Here is a 12,864-nt window from a genome sequence, read left to right as displayed (position 1 = left end):
CCAGCCCCTCCCCCCTTTCCCTTGCCTCCCGCTACCTTTCTAAGCTGTCCCCTTGCCCCATGCCCTCAGGTGGTGGCACTGGGGGATGTGCCAGATGGCACGGTGGTGACGGTGATGGCAGGCAACGATGAGAACTACTCTGCCGAACTGCGCAATGCCTCTGCCGTCATGAAGAACCAGGTGGCCAGGTTCAACGACCTTCGCTTCGTGGGCCGCAGTGGGCGAGGTGAGTGGGAGGGAGACTGCGCCAGCCCAGCATTGGCCGTAGCAAAGGTTGGGGAGAAGGAAGCTGAGAATGAGGGGTCCCAGTGGGAGCCCCAGAAACAGGTCCATGCCCAGTTCTGTCTAAAACAGCGGTTTGCAACCCCTTAGGGTGTTACAGACCCCCTTGAAGATGTGAGGAGAAAAGCTGTAATTTCCCCCCAGTCTCTGGGGCTTCCTAACTCCTCGAGCCCACCATGCATCCCCTTTCCTGATTAAGTGCACTGATCTCACAAAAGATGCTGGGGGAAGATGAACAGGCTCACAAAAGGGCCTTTTTGGTCTTTCGGCAGGCGGTTTAGAGGCCAAATCCTTGGTCTTCAGGGACCCAGCACCCCAGCCACTCTCCCCACTGGGGCAGAATCTCCCCCACACTTTGGGGCTGCCTCTCCGCGGCTGTGGTCTCCCAAAGCCACAATTTCCCCAGCCCTTTGAGCCTTAACGTGGTTTAGAAAAGAAATGAATGCAGTACAGGATGCTGAGTACTGGAAAGCGCAGCTCAGAGGCTGCCATCTCCCACCCCAGAGTCAGGCCGATGTGCCACCCTACCTGCCTGACCTACCTGGGGGGCAGTATAAAGGAAGGCAGGATCAGGCACAGCTGCGGCTGCCACCAGGGGCGTTGAGTAGGAGGACCTGAAACCCATCACTTCTGGATGCAAAAGTCCTAGAAACCCTGCCATTGGGGGGGAGGGGCACGGGCAGGGGGGGATGGAGACTTGAGGGCTCGCTGGCCCTTTAAGACCAGCCTGCTGAAAATTGGGGAGTGCCCTTCCCTGAGCACCTGGCCTTCCCATCCAGCTTTGTTAAGAAAGGAAGCTAGGTTCCCTCTGGTCCCAGTCTCCACAGAGGCCGAGGCAGAATTGTACTTTTCATCACCAATAAACAAGACCTTCTCAAGGTTTTAGCTCCCTCTGAGCTGCCAGCCCCGCTCGGAAGTGGGCATCTGGGCACCATTTTTTCCTCTTCAACCGTTCAATGTATACATACAAATGTCAAACATATTTTGACTTTTCAGCATTAATTAAAACCAGGGCATTATTTGCATGTAATAACTGTTTACTTGTTACTTTTTATGAAACTGAAATAGTTTACATTCTTTCAAACATTTCCTGTTCCTGTTGGCTCCCTTCCCCATGCACAGATTTCTTTCAAACGTTGCCCTTAACTGGTTGCAGGTTGATGGATGGAAAATGTTTGCTTTTATGAATTAAGCTTTCATTGCTGCTCCTAATTAGTCTCCAAGCCCCTTTTGTCATCCCCAATATCTCAAGCCTTTTGCAACTTAATCCCAGCCCCAGCCCTGAGTGGAGAGTCGCTCGCTGCCACTGCCTGGCGGTGGCTTGCTCAGATGCAGCTCGGCTGTGGGGCGGTGGCCCAGCCTGTCAGCCCAGGTGGCGGTGGCAGAGAGGGGGGCCCACTGTAGCTGCATCCCCTCGGGGCCGGGCAGGAGGGAAGCTCAGTCCCTGGGGCCCAGCACGGCATCAGGAACATGGCATGGTACCCTCTCTTCTGGGAGGTGCAATATAGACAGAGAAGAGATGATGATTCTCTGAGTTACCTGAGACCTTGCCTGGCCACTCTGCTGCTGAAAATGATTTCCTTGTGGCATGTATGCCCACAGAGCTGTGCCCACCCGCAGGGCCTGCTGGGAGGGAGATGGATTTCCAAAGCACCGTTGGGCAGCACGCTCTTAGAGCAGGCACAGCGGAGGCTGCCTTGTGGCTCTGGAAAATAGATGCAGGAGCCTGAGCTCCTCTCACCAGTCTCAGCGGTCCTGGGAAGCAGGAAGAGGCCTCAGTTGGGGTTCTGATGCCTGTGGAAGTCGACGGGACTTCTAGGCCTGGGAGGCTCATGGTATTCAACAGCCTGGGCTCTGAAACATTCGACCTGGGTTTCAGTCCCAGCTCCACCGGTGACTTGCTGGATGGCATTGGGCAAATGGCTCAATGTCTCTGTGCCTCCGTTTCCTCGTCTGTAAAATGGGGATCATGTGGTACCTACCTCATGGGATTTTGTCAGGGCTAAGGAACTTGGTACAAGTGCCTCCGTTGGCAAATACCGAGAGCTGGATACCTGTTAGAGATTTTGTTACTTCAGATGCCTGGGACCAGAAGAGATCTTTGAAGTCCCTTTGAGTGGTGACAGTCACTGATTCTCTGATTCTGGTGCGGTTTGGGCGGGGGCGGGGGAAACCCAGAAGGTGTGAATTCTTGAGTGGGAGAAGTGGAGGCGGTGGCTGTGAGGAAGGAGGCCGAAGGGCTCCGGTGGCGAGCAGCCTTGCGTTGGCTCTGCCCATCCTGCCCAGTGGGAAATTCCCTCGGAGAGAACGAGTCAGTGATTGACACAGACAGTGTGGGCCATTTCAGGAGTGGGGACAGGTTGGGATTTGGGACCCAGAGCCTTCCCCTGGCTCTCCGGACCTCTGCCGGGTCCAAGGAACCAGATGTAAACTTCTGCTTGTTTCCTTGCCTTTCACTCCATGATTTGCTCTTAATTCCAGGAAGATGCCTTTCCAGGAAAGACATGCACACACCACCAGCACCGAGCTCTCAGGATGAGCCTGAAGGTGTGAAACAGGAAAAGGAAGGGAAGGAAACCAAGTCATTGGTGTCTCTTGCAGTGATTAAGGCCCAGCCAGCTCCACACCCTCCCAGACACAGCACCCCCTTCAGTAATTTGTAACGCCCTTTCCCATCTCACAGTGAAATGCAGATAACGTAGCCCACCTACGTAAGCAGTTTCAAAGCCTATATAATTCCATAGCCCTAATGAAAAATGGGGAAAGTGATTTATAGTAAAATATCTATTTGAATATGTAAATATTGGGCGAGACCACAGCGTCTGATGGGTGGGTGCTTCCACCACTGATAGGCGGCAGGTGAGGTGTACATGACTCAAAGTCTGAACCCCGCACTGCCGTCAATGACGTGATTTTCTGAACTTGTGAGCAATTCTTGGTAAAGTTCTGAACAAATTTTTTTAAGACTGTCTTTCCTCCTGGAAAATTCAAGAGACGTTAAAAGTGTACAAAAAAAGTTACCTTGTTTTATGCAAAATTTAGTTAAGTTCATGGCTCAGATCATCTTTATCAGCAAGTTTTTCATGCACAGAGAGAATGACTATTTCATGGCCCTGTGCAATGCTGGACATTCCCCCCGCCCCCCCACAACCTCACCTCTTGAGAATCACAAACCACAATCCCCCAAAAGCCCCCTAGGAGGCGGCCGCGGGCCTAGGTGAAAGTGAAAAGAGCTTCCGTTCCCAATCCTGCCGTAGTGTGTAGAGAGAGATTTGGGGTGAAAGGTGTGAGCTGCAGGCATAGGGGGACCACTGGTGGGGAAGAGATAGATGGCTTCTTGGCCAAAGTTGAGAAGACCCAGAGGTTCCCGAGACAGGTCCCCTCCTGCTACCCGTGAGCCCTATGGTAGGGGCATCTCACACAGGAGCCCTGGCTGAGAGGGACGGGACAGGGACTTGCCCAAGGTCACACTGCCGGGCCCCAGTTGTGTGTGCTGATTGGTTCAGGGCCCCAGGTGCTTCTGGAATGTCTGGGGCCACTCAGAGCCTCAGGGGACAGCTATTTCCACACTAGGACTTCTCCCCCTCCAATTGCCAGCCCTTGGAGTGCCTCGATTTACAATTCCCAGACTCCTGGCTGGTTGCAAGTTTCCCGGGGGGGGGGGGGGGGGGGGCGGGGGGAGGGGCGGCGGTCCTGCACAAAGCTGTCCACCTCCTTTGTTTTCTCAGCTTCCTCCTCCAAGAGGAGAAGAGAGATGATGGATGGGTTTGCTGCTAGGCAGAGAGAGGGGCAGCTTTTCCTCACCCCTGGTTCAAGGAGTCCCTGTCTCTTGTTACCTGTTCCGCCCTCCCACTCCTGCTCCCAGGTCCCAGCCTCTCCCTTTCTTCCTGCCCGCTCCCGCCTCTCTGGGAGTGCCAGGGAGGGCTAGTGCCAGGCCTGGAAACTGAGAGGAAGCTGTAGAGGAGGGCTGGTGACCTCGGGTGTCCTGTGGTTTGCTGCCTGATGGGGACAGGGGCTTCCCACAGCAGGCCCTTAGTATCTGTGTAGAGGGGCTGTCTCCATCACATTCTAACCTTCCTGGGGTCTGCCTGGATGCTATGTGACCTGGTCTACTCATTGCCCTTCTGTCTCAGTTTTCTCATCTATAAAATGGGAGCAGTAATCTCTGCCCTTAATTCATTTAACAAACATTTGTTGAGCACCTACTACATGCCAGATGCTGTCCTACGGGCTTAGGAAACAGCAATGAAAAACACAAAAAATTCTGGTCTCTAGGGAGCTTACAGTCTAATACTGGGAGACAAGATAAATAAGTAGATGAATTATTAGAAGTAATAAGCATTTGGGGGAAATTCAAGCGGGGAGCGAGGGAAGGTTTATGACCCTTCTGGGTGAGCTGCTTGCATCTTTTTTCACCCCGTGGACCCCTTTGACAGCCTCAGGATAATGTTTTTCAAGGAACAAAATAAAATATAAAAGATTACATTGGGAACCAATTATATTAAAACATAATTAGCAGGCTGTCTTTTAAAATTGTGATAAATGTGCCCACTTAGTTAGCATATTAAATAATAAGATCTAGCAATGACGACCATGGTTTTGAAGTTGTGACGAGCATAGAAGATATTTAGAGAAATCTGCAGTGTCTGTAATGTGATACGCAAATACCTGTGACGTCTGTGTGACAAGGTCACAGGGACCTCTGTAACGCTTTGCGGCTTGTTGCCTATGTTCAGACTCGAGAGAGATGCTAAATTTCATTTAGAGGTTAGGGACAGTACAATTGCCTGTTTTTTTCTTTCCTACCCCAGTTCTCGGGCACGCTCATTTCTAGAGGAAGCTGCAAATGTCAAGTGAAAGACTCCTCCTTTAGAGAAAGTGACCAGGGCAGGCCTCACTGAGAATGACTTTTCAGTGGAGACCTGAGGGAGGTGAGCTGATTAAGGGGGGTTCAGGGGCTTGGGCCCCACCCGCCTGGCAGCCCTCTGGCTACTGTACACCTAAATTCCTCAGCACTTGGTGCCCTGTGGACCAAGGAAGTGATGGACAGAGAGGCCCAGAGACCCCCAAGAGTGCCTGACTGGTTGGGGCCAGGGGTGCCCAGGAGGGAAGTGACTTCAGAGTGAGGGAGACAGTAGGAGGGTCCCCTGGAAAGGGTGAGCCGGGAGCCTGAGCCCACCTGCCTGGCATTTCCCTAGCCCTCTGCACGTCCTGTTTTCAGAGATCACGGGAAGTGCCCCTGTGGTCTGAGAGTGAGGGACCGTATGTGTCCCTCTGACCTGGGCCTCCAGGACAGGGACCGTTTGGGGCATTTGCATCCCTGCCTTTAGCTGGCTGGCTCAGGAAAATTCTCCCAGAGGAACCCACCCTTTCCAGTTCCAGTCACTTATCCTTGAGCCACATCCTCCCAGCCCGGATGTCTCAGAGCCCATGGGTCCCTGGGTGTGGCCCCAGCGGCCTGGCAGGTGACCTTGGTTCTGGAGTCTCCTGTGTCTGGGACTAGAAGCACTGAACCAACAGCACTCAGAAAGGACCATGCAAAGAGGACTGCATGCTGTCAGTCTCGCCAAGTTTTCATCTCATACCTGTGAGGTGGGGCTATCAAACCCACCCGCCGGCCTTGGAGAGTCGTTGGGGGCACAGGGTCAGCAGAGGGGTCCATTCGGGCCCACCCTGAGCCCGCCCTGGGGGACACAGGTGCCCCGGGCCAATGACCCTGCCCCCTGGGAGTCTCCAAGCTTATAACTGGGATCCAGAGATAGGGGTGCTCAGACAGAGGCCAAGTTTGACTTCGGGGATCAGCGAAGCTCCCCCACATCCTCCCAATCTCATTTGTGTGGAGGCTTTGATGGTAACGGAGAACAGGCAGGCAGGGGGTGCTCACATTCCAGGGAGGTGCTGGGAAAACTGGGGTTGCCCTTTGAGGAAAAATCCTTCCCTTATACCATACGGAGCAGTCATCCCCCGAAGAATCAAAGAATTAGATGTAGAAAGTAAAGAGGACAGTTTATCAGAGGCAAACCTTTATCGGCCTTGTTACCCAGGGCAACCTGCCTAAACAGAAAAACGATAGGAGAAATCACAAACCAGAGAAAGAAGTGAAAATGCCATCCCGCTCAGAGCCAGGAAGCGAAATGTAAAGACCAGCGAACTGGGCAGCTGATCGCCACAGATAGGACAGGGAGGTGTAGCAAGCTTCTTACGGAGGATGGTTTTTTGTTTTATCCCACCCCCCCGCCCCACCCCGGGGATATTTTCCCATTGATTTTTAGAAAGAGTGGAAAAGGGAGGGAAAGACAGAGAGAAATATCGATGTGAGAGAAACTCATCAATTGGTTGCCTCCTGCTTGAGCCCCAACCAGGGCCTGGGCCTGCAACCGAGGTACATGCCCTTGACCGGAATCGAACCCGGAACCCTTCGGTCCCCAAGCCAACACTCTATCCACTGAGCCAAACTGGCTAGGGCTACAGAATGATGTTTTAAAGGCACTGAAACCTTAATACGAAATTATAAAAGAACATGAAGCCATAATTTGTGTTGGGTTAGGACGGATAATAAACATATAAAAAGTTTCATTCTCACTAGTATTACAAAAAAGACTAGTTCAGTCAGGAGCATTTAAAAGATCTTCCACCTCAATAGACGATGCCGATGGCGCCAGGGTGACACGCAGCCTCACGCCAATCACGATGGCTCTCTGGAGAGCCATCCCATCTCTCAAGAGAGATCGGGGCCCCTAAGTACGTCCCAGCCCTCTGCTGCGATGAACTCATGCACCACTTCTTGGAAACCATGCTGAGGAAGTAAGCAGAGATGCAGACAAAGACTCTTATAAGCAGAAGGTCATTTTCGTTTTATTTCAAATGGTAAAAAAATAAATTATTTTAAAAGTTTTTTCCCCTCTAAGGAATTTTGAATGGAGACTTTGGAGCCAAATGTCTATTTAAAAATAGAACAGAGTCCTGGAAATAACAGTTGTGTCTACAAATGAAATGTCTGCATCTCCCAAATCAGCCCTTTTCCAGCCCCAGCCACACACACCATAAGAAATCAGCAGCAGGGAGATGAATGAATAAAAGATGAGGCTCCTATGAGTTGAAATATTTTGCAGCCATTAAAAATGAAGTTTATGAAGAATTTTTAATGACATGGGAAAGTGCTTATGATGTGATGTTAGATGAAAAACAAAGCAGGGTACAAAATACACACACACACACACACACACACACACACACACACACACACACTAGTGGCCTGGTGCACAAAATTCGTGCACAGGGCAGGTGTCCCTCAGCCTGGCCTGCACCCTCTCTAATCTGGGACCCCTTGGGGGATGTCCAACTGCTGGTTTAGGCTCGATCTCTGTGGGATCGGGCCTAAACCGGCAGTTGGACATCCTCCTTGCAATCCGGGACTGCTGGCTCCTAACCACTCACCTGCCTGCCTGCCTGATCGCCCCAACCACTCTGCCTGCTGGCCTACTCTCCCCCAGCTGCCCCCCCACCAGCCTGCTCACCCCAATTGCCCCCCCGCTAGCCTGATCAACTGCCCCCCCGCCCCGCCGGCCTTCTCGCCCCCAACTGCCCTCCCCCTTGCCAGCCTGCTCACCCCCATCTGTCCCCCCGCTGGCCTGATCACCCCCAACTGCCACCCACTGCTGGCCTGCTCACCCCCAACTGCCCCCCCCCCCCGCCGGCCTGCTCGCCCTCAACTGGGCCCCCCTGCTGGCCTGCTTGCCCCCAACTGACCCCCCTGCTGGCCTGATCACCCCCAATTGCCCTCCCCTCCCGGCCTGATCACCCCTAACCACCTCTGCCTCAGCCCCGCCACCATAGCTTTGTCCGGAAGGTCTCCCGGTCTAATTAGTATATTACCCTTTTATTAGTATATATTGGAATCACTGCAACTTTTTAAAAGTGCATACCCACACGAAAAGGATCGGAGGAGAAAATACCAACTAGTAACAGTGTTTATCTCTGGCTAGTGGGATTATGGGCATTTTCTTCTTTTTTATATCTTATGTTCTCATAATTCTCTATAAAAATCATTAATTACTTTCAGGGGAAAATATATATATCTCCATCCTTGCTCCCCACCCCAGAATCACAGGGGTCTCTGCATAGAAGGAACACAAACAGGATAAGAAACAGAGAGGGAGAAGCCAGGGAAGCCAGAGCAGAGTGGGGAGGTGGAGGCAAAATAAAGCTGGTGCCAGACCTCCTGGAGCCTTGAATGCCAACCCCAGCAGCTTGAACTTCACCCAGAGCCCCATCTTCTGCCCGGGTTCCAAAGAGAGTGACCTGCCCCTTCTGGAAGGTTAGGGGGCTTCTTGGGGAGACCAACGCGTTGTGAGTGGCTCCAGGTACCAACCTCCTGCCTTTTCTCCGCTCCCCCCAGGGAAGAGTTTCACACTGACCATCACCGTGTTCACCAACCCCACCCAAGTGGCCACCTACCACCGAGCCATCAAGGTGACTGTGGATGGACCCCGGGAGCCCAGACGTAAGTGCCAGAGCCACTGAGTCCCCTGGGTGGGGGAGGGAGGGTCCAAAGGGAGAAGGGCAGCAGCCGAGGCCAGACAGATGGCACTGGGTTCTGGGAGCACTCCTGGGGGGTTGGGGGAGTGTGGTCCTCTGCTCTGCACCCCCACACACTGTGTGCCTGCCAACAAAGCCCCAAACCCTCTGTGCTGGGCCTGGACTTCAGGAGGCCGGTGAGGAGGCTGGGACAGGGAGATAACAGGGTCAGCGGACCCGCTCCCGTGGGATGACCGCAGTTGGGAGCCTGCTGGGGAGTATGGACTTGCATCCTTAAAGAAAGGAAGAGGCTGGAAAAGGCGAGAGAGAGAGAGAGAGAGAGAGGAAGAGAGAGAGAGAGAGAATATGTGTGTGTTCGGACCTGGAGGCCGGCCCGGTGTGCTCTGCTCCACCCCAGCTCCCTCCACCAGTGGCTGAAGGAGGCCAGGTCCCCTCCTTGGAAACTCTTTGAATCTAAGTATGTGACTTACTCAAGGCGCCCAGAGGCCGGGCATGCTGACCCCAGGGCCCAGTGTCAAGATCAGGAATGCAAATTTGATTCTGCAGATCTTTATTGAGCACCTGCTGTGTGCAGGGAGCCCTTGTCCATGCATTTTAGCATCAAAGAGAGTTTGTGTTTCATTGCTTTTGCCTGCTGAAGGATCTGGGGTTTGCAGATTCAGATTAGGGAACTGGAGGGGCAGCTGCCACAGAGTGGGCCAGAGGCCTCTGTACACTGGATGAAAGAGTGAGTGAGGAATGAATGAATGAATGAATGAATGAATGAAACAGAGAACCAGCTGGCCATCTCTGGACTGGCTGCTCCTGAGCTCTGAGCAGAGCTCTTGTCTGGACTGCCCCTCACACACACTCGCTGGTGCCCTGAGGGCTGCCCTGTCCTTGTCTTTCTTTGTAATTGTGGCCCCTTGCAGGTTAGACAGTCCTCTTGCATTTATTGTCTCATGTGAGATCCTCATGACAGCAGAGCCAAAGGGTCACCCAGTCCCAGTGAGGAGAGAATTCAGGCCTGGGGACATTGAGATCCTGGCTGGGGCCTTACACTGTCTTAGCTTCAGGGAGGCGTCCAGGGTCGTAGAGACAGCCTTTGATCCCAACTCAGGAGGGAGTAAGCCTGGGGCAGGAGAACAAGTGCCCAGGAGGCTCACAACGAGTGTGACTACCAGGGCGTGGTCAGTGAGGGCACCCAGGCCTGGCCCCGTGCGTGGGTGCCCTCACTGGGAATCAGGCACGGCCCATCCAGGGAAGGCTCCGAGCTGGCCCTGGAGGAGTCCTCTCCAGCCCCTCAGGACTACCTCCTGCGGCCTCCCCTGAGCTGTTGCACATGGTTATCAGGCCCAAAGGCAGGCAGCTCCCAGCAGACACGTCGTCTGGTCAGATTCCTGCTAGGATTGGACATGGATGTGTCCATGCCCTGGCCTTGGGCTTCATAGCGCCAACAAGTCATGTCTCTTTTTTGGCCTCAGCTTTGTCATCGGTGAACTGGGTCAGTGCTTCCCCAGCATCTCCAGGTGGTAGAGGCGGGCACGCCCTTGTGTGTCACCGGCCATTGTGCAGGCAGCGGAGTCCACGCCAGTCTGCCTGGCAGGGGGACCTTGGACAGGCTGCAGACCTCTCTGGGCATCAGCTGCCCCCTCCAGGAAGCAGGATAATGCCCCCCACCCTGCAGGCCTGGAGGTCAGTGCCCACAGGTGGCTAGCCTCTGGCTGCAGAGAGGGAGGCTTCATGTGAGTCATTGGATTGTGTTGTGTTATCTCTGGCACTTGGCCATCTCCCTGGCTCCCATCACCACCACCATGAGGGTGGCTGCTGAGAACCCCAGGCCATGGTAATAGAGGTCTAAGTTTCTGTTGAAGGAGGTGATATTCTCTTCTGAGCCTCCAGGGGCAGAATCAGGATGGACGGGAGCCACAATTGACGGCACAAAACAGTGAGCACCCAGGGTGGAGAGGCATGTTAGCCGGGCTTAGAGCCTGGTGGGAAGGTTCCCTGGAGTCCCTGAGAGCCCTCCGTGTTCAGCCCGCCCGGCCCAGAGCTGCTCACCGGCCCCCACTGAGGCCCTGGATGAGGGTGAAGACTTGGCCTCCCCCTGCCTGCTCGTCTCTCCCGGGGTACCCCACACCTGAGACAGCCCCTTGGAGTGAGCTGGTGGCGGAGTGGGTGGCACAGGAAGAGGCAGCAAGCAGGGAAAGCCAGGCCTGCAGATAAGCTGGAGTCAGAGGCCAGGCTTGCTGCGTGACCTGAGGCACATGGTGCCCCTCTCTGGGCCTTGGCACAGGCCAGATCAGTGGTTTTAAAGTGACTTGTTCAAATAAAACCTTAGCAAAAGCTCATTTATAGAAAAGAGCAGCCATGAGCATGGCAAGGCAGGCAGTTAGTTCTCCAGGTCTTCCACCCTGAGGACCTGCTGGCCACCTCCCCTGCCCCTACCCCTGCCCTTGGCCATGACCCAGCCCTCAGGTCAGGTCTCCCCAGCACCCTGGGTTCCAGTCCCAGCCTGGCCTTCTGCCTGTGACCTTCTGGGCCTCAGTTTCCCCACTGCTGGTCATCCAGCCCTCCCGAGTGCCAGGCCCTGTGCAAAGCCTTGGTTAGCTGACCCTTAATGGCCCCAGAAAGAGACAGGCCAAGCGGCAAAGCCACTTGCTCAAGGGTGAGCTTCCGTGCGCCCAGGGCTCCAGCCTGGGGCTCAGGCTAGCAAGCCGCTTAGAAGGGCCTTCCCACCTTCATGTGCTCATCTGTAAAATGGGAACGATATTAGCATCTCCTCTGGGGAGTTCTTGGGGGCATTAATCCAGCTTACAGCTGCCCTCCTGCAGGAAGTGTTCAGGAACCCTCATGGCTTATGTCAGGATTTTCTTTCTGGGCCTTTTCCTGCTTTGTGACCCCGTGTGAGGCTGAGCCTTTTGTGGAGTGGGATGGGAGTAGGCGCTGGTCCAGGGAGCCACGGAGTGGAGCCTGCAGCTCTCGGAGGCCGCTGTGGGTTCTGTGGCCGGGTCGTTCCCCTCCAGTGCCCTGCAGAGCCTGCCCCATCTGCAGCCAGGTGGCCGGCTGGGTTTGAAGGCTGGCTTGGTGGCTTCCTGCCTGTGTGGCCTCGGTTTCTGAGGTTCTCGATACTGGTGTCCCTCACAGTCACTGGGGGCTTGTTACAAAGCAGGTGGCTGAGCGGGATCCAGGATCTGGGCAGGAGGCAGGACAGCGCCTGGCGACTCTGTCGTGGACCACAGTTTGGGGACTGCGCGCTCCACGTCCTCCAGGCTTAGCAGGTGCTGGTCCCTGAAAGGGTCGGGCCCAGGTTCTTAATCCTGCCCGAGGCCGAGAGAGGGCAGCCCTGGCAGCTTGCCTGTGGGCCCTTCCCAAAAACGTACATGGGAGGATTTCAACAAATATTTTCCTAGGCATCTACCATGAGGCAGGCACTGTTCTGGAAGCTAGACACGCAGTGAACCCAGCAGATGGGTCTCACACACAGGGGTGGGGAGAGATGGTAAACAGTTCTGTTATCACCATGGCAACAAGGCCCCACCAGATCTGTGCCCATTACTCCTCTGTCTTCCTCTCAAACGCCTTCCTCCTCATCTCCCCACGCTGGCCTGCTGGCCGGTCTTTGAAGTGGGCAGTCATACTCCTGCCTTGGGGCCTTTGCACTGCTATCCTGTCTACCTGGAACCCCACCACCCCCCCCCAGGAACCCCCAGATTCATGGCTCACTCCTTCCCTCCCTGAAGTCTTTCCGCAAACTTTGCAGTGAGCCCTTTGCTGATCACCCTGTTTCAAATCACAGGCACAGCAATCCCCCCAAATCCCTTTATACCTCCCGGCTTTCACTTGACCTCGAGCACCATCTAAGATGCTGTGTAGTTCACTCATTTCTTTTCTTTCTTTCTCATCTCCCCCACTCGTACATACGTTCCACAGGGTGAAGATGTTTCTCTGCTTTGTCAGGCACTGGTATAGACCCTGGACTACAGACATGAACACTTAGTAGGTGCTTGATAAATACCTGGAATAAGTGAAGTAAACAAATGATTAGCTGATTTAATTTCAGAT

At 54.2% G+C, this 12,864-nt stretch overlaps 1 protein-coding gene across 1 annotated transcript in view; it reads left to right on the top strand.

Moving 5' to 3' along the window:
- Positions 1-12,864, top strand: part of RUNX3 (RUNX family transcription factor 3) — a gene marked incomplete at its 3' end in the record, with an annotated part of 59,027 nt that overhangs the window by 34,656 nt on the left and 11,507 nt on the right. The window contains exons 3-4 of the mRNA XM_080654282.1: positions 70-226; positions 8,681-8,785. Of these exons, the coding sequence (XP_080510408.1) occupies positions 70-226; positions 8,681-8,785 (262 nt within the window). The remainder of the gene's footprint in view (positions 1-69; positions 227-8,680; positions 8,786-12,864) is intronic.

Source organism: Plecotus auritus, assembly GCF_963455305.1.
Source record: "Plecotus auritus genome assembly, chromosome: 2".
Lineage (NCBI taxonomy): Eukaryota > Metazoa > Chordata > Mammalia > Chiroptera > Vespertilionidae > Plecotus > Plecotus auritus.
Note: the sequence above shows the minus strand (reverse complement) of the source record. Positions and strands in the feature narration are given on the sequence as shown.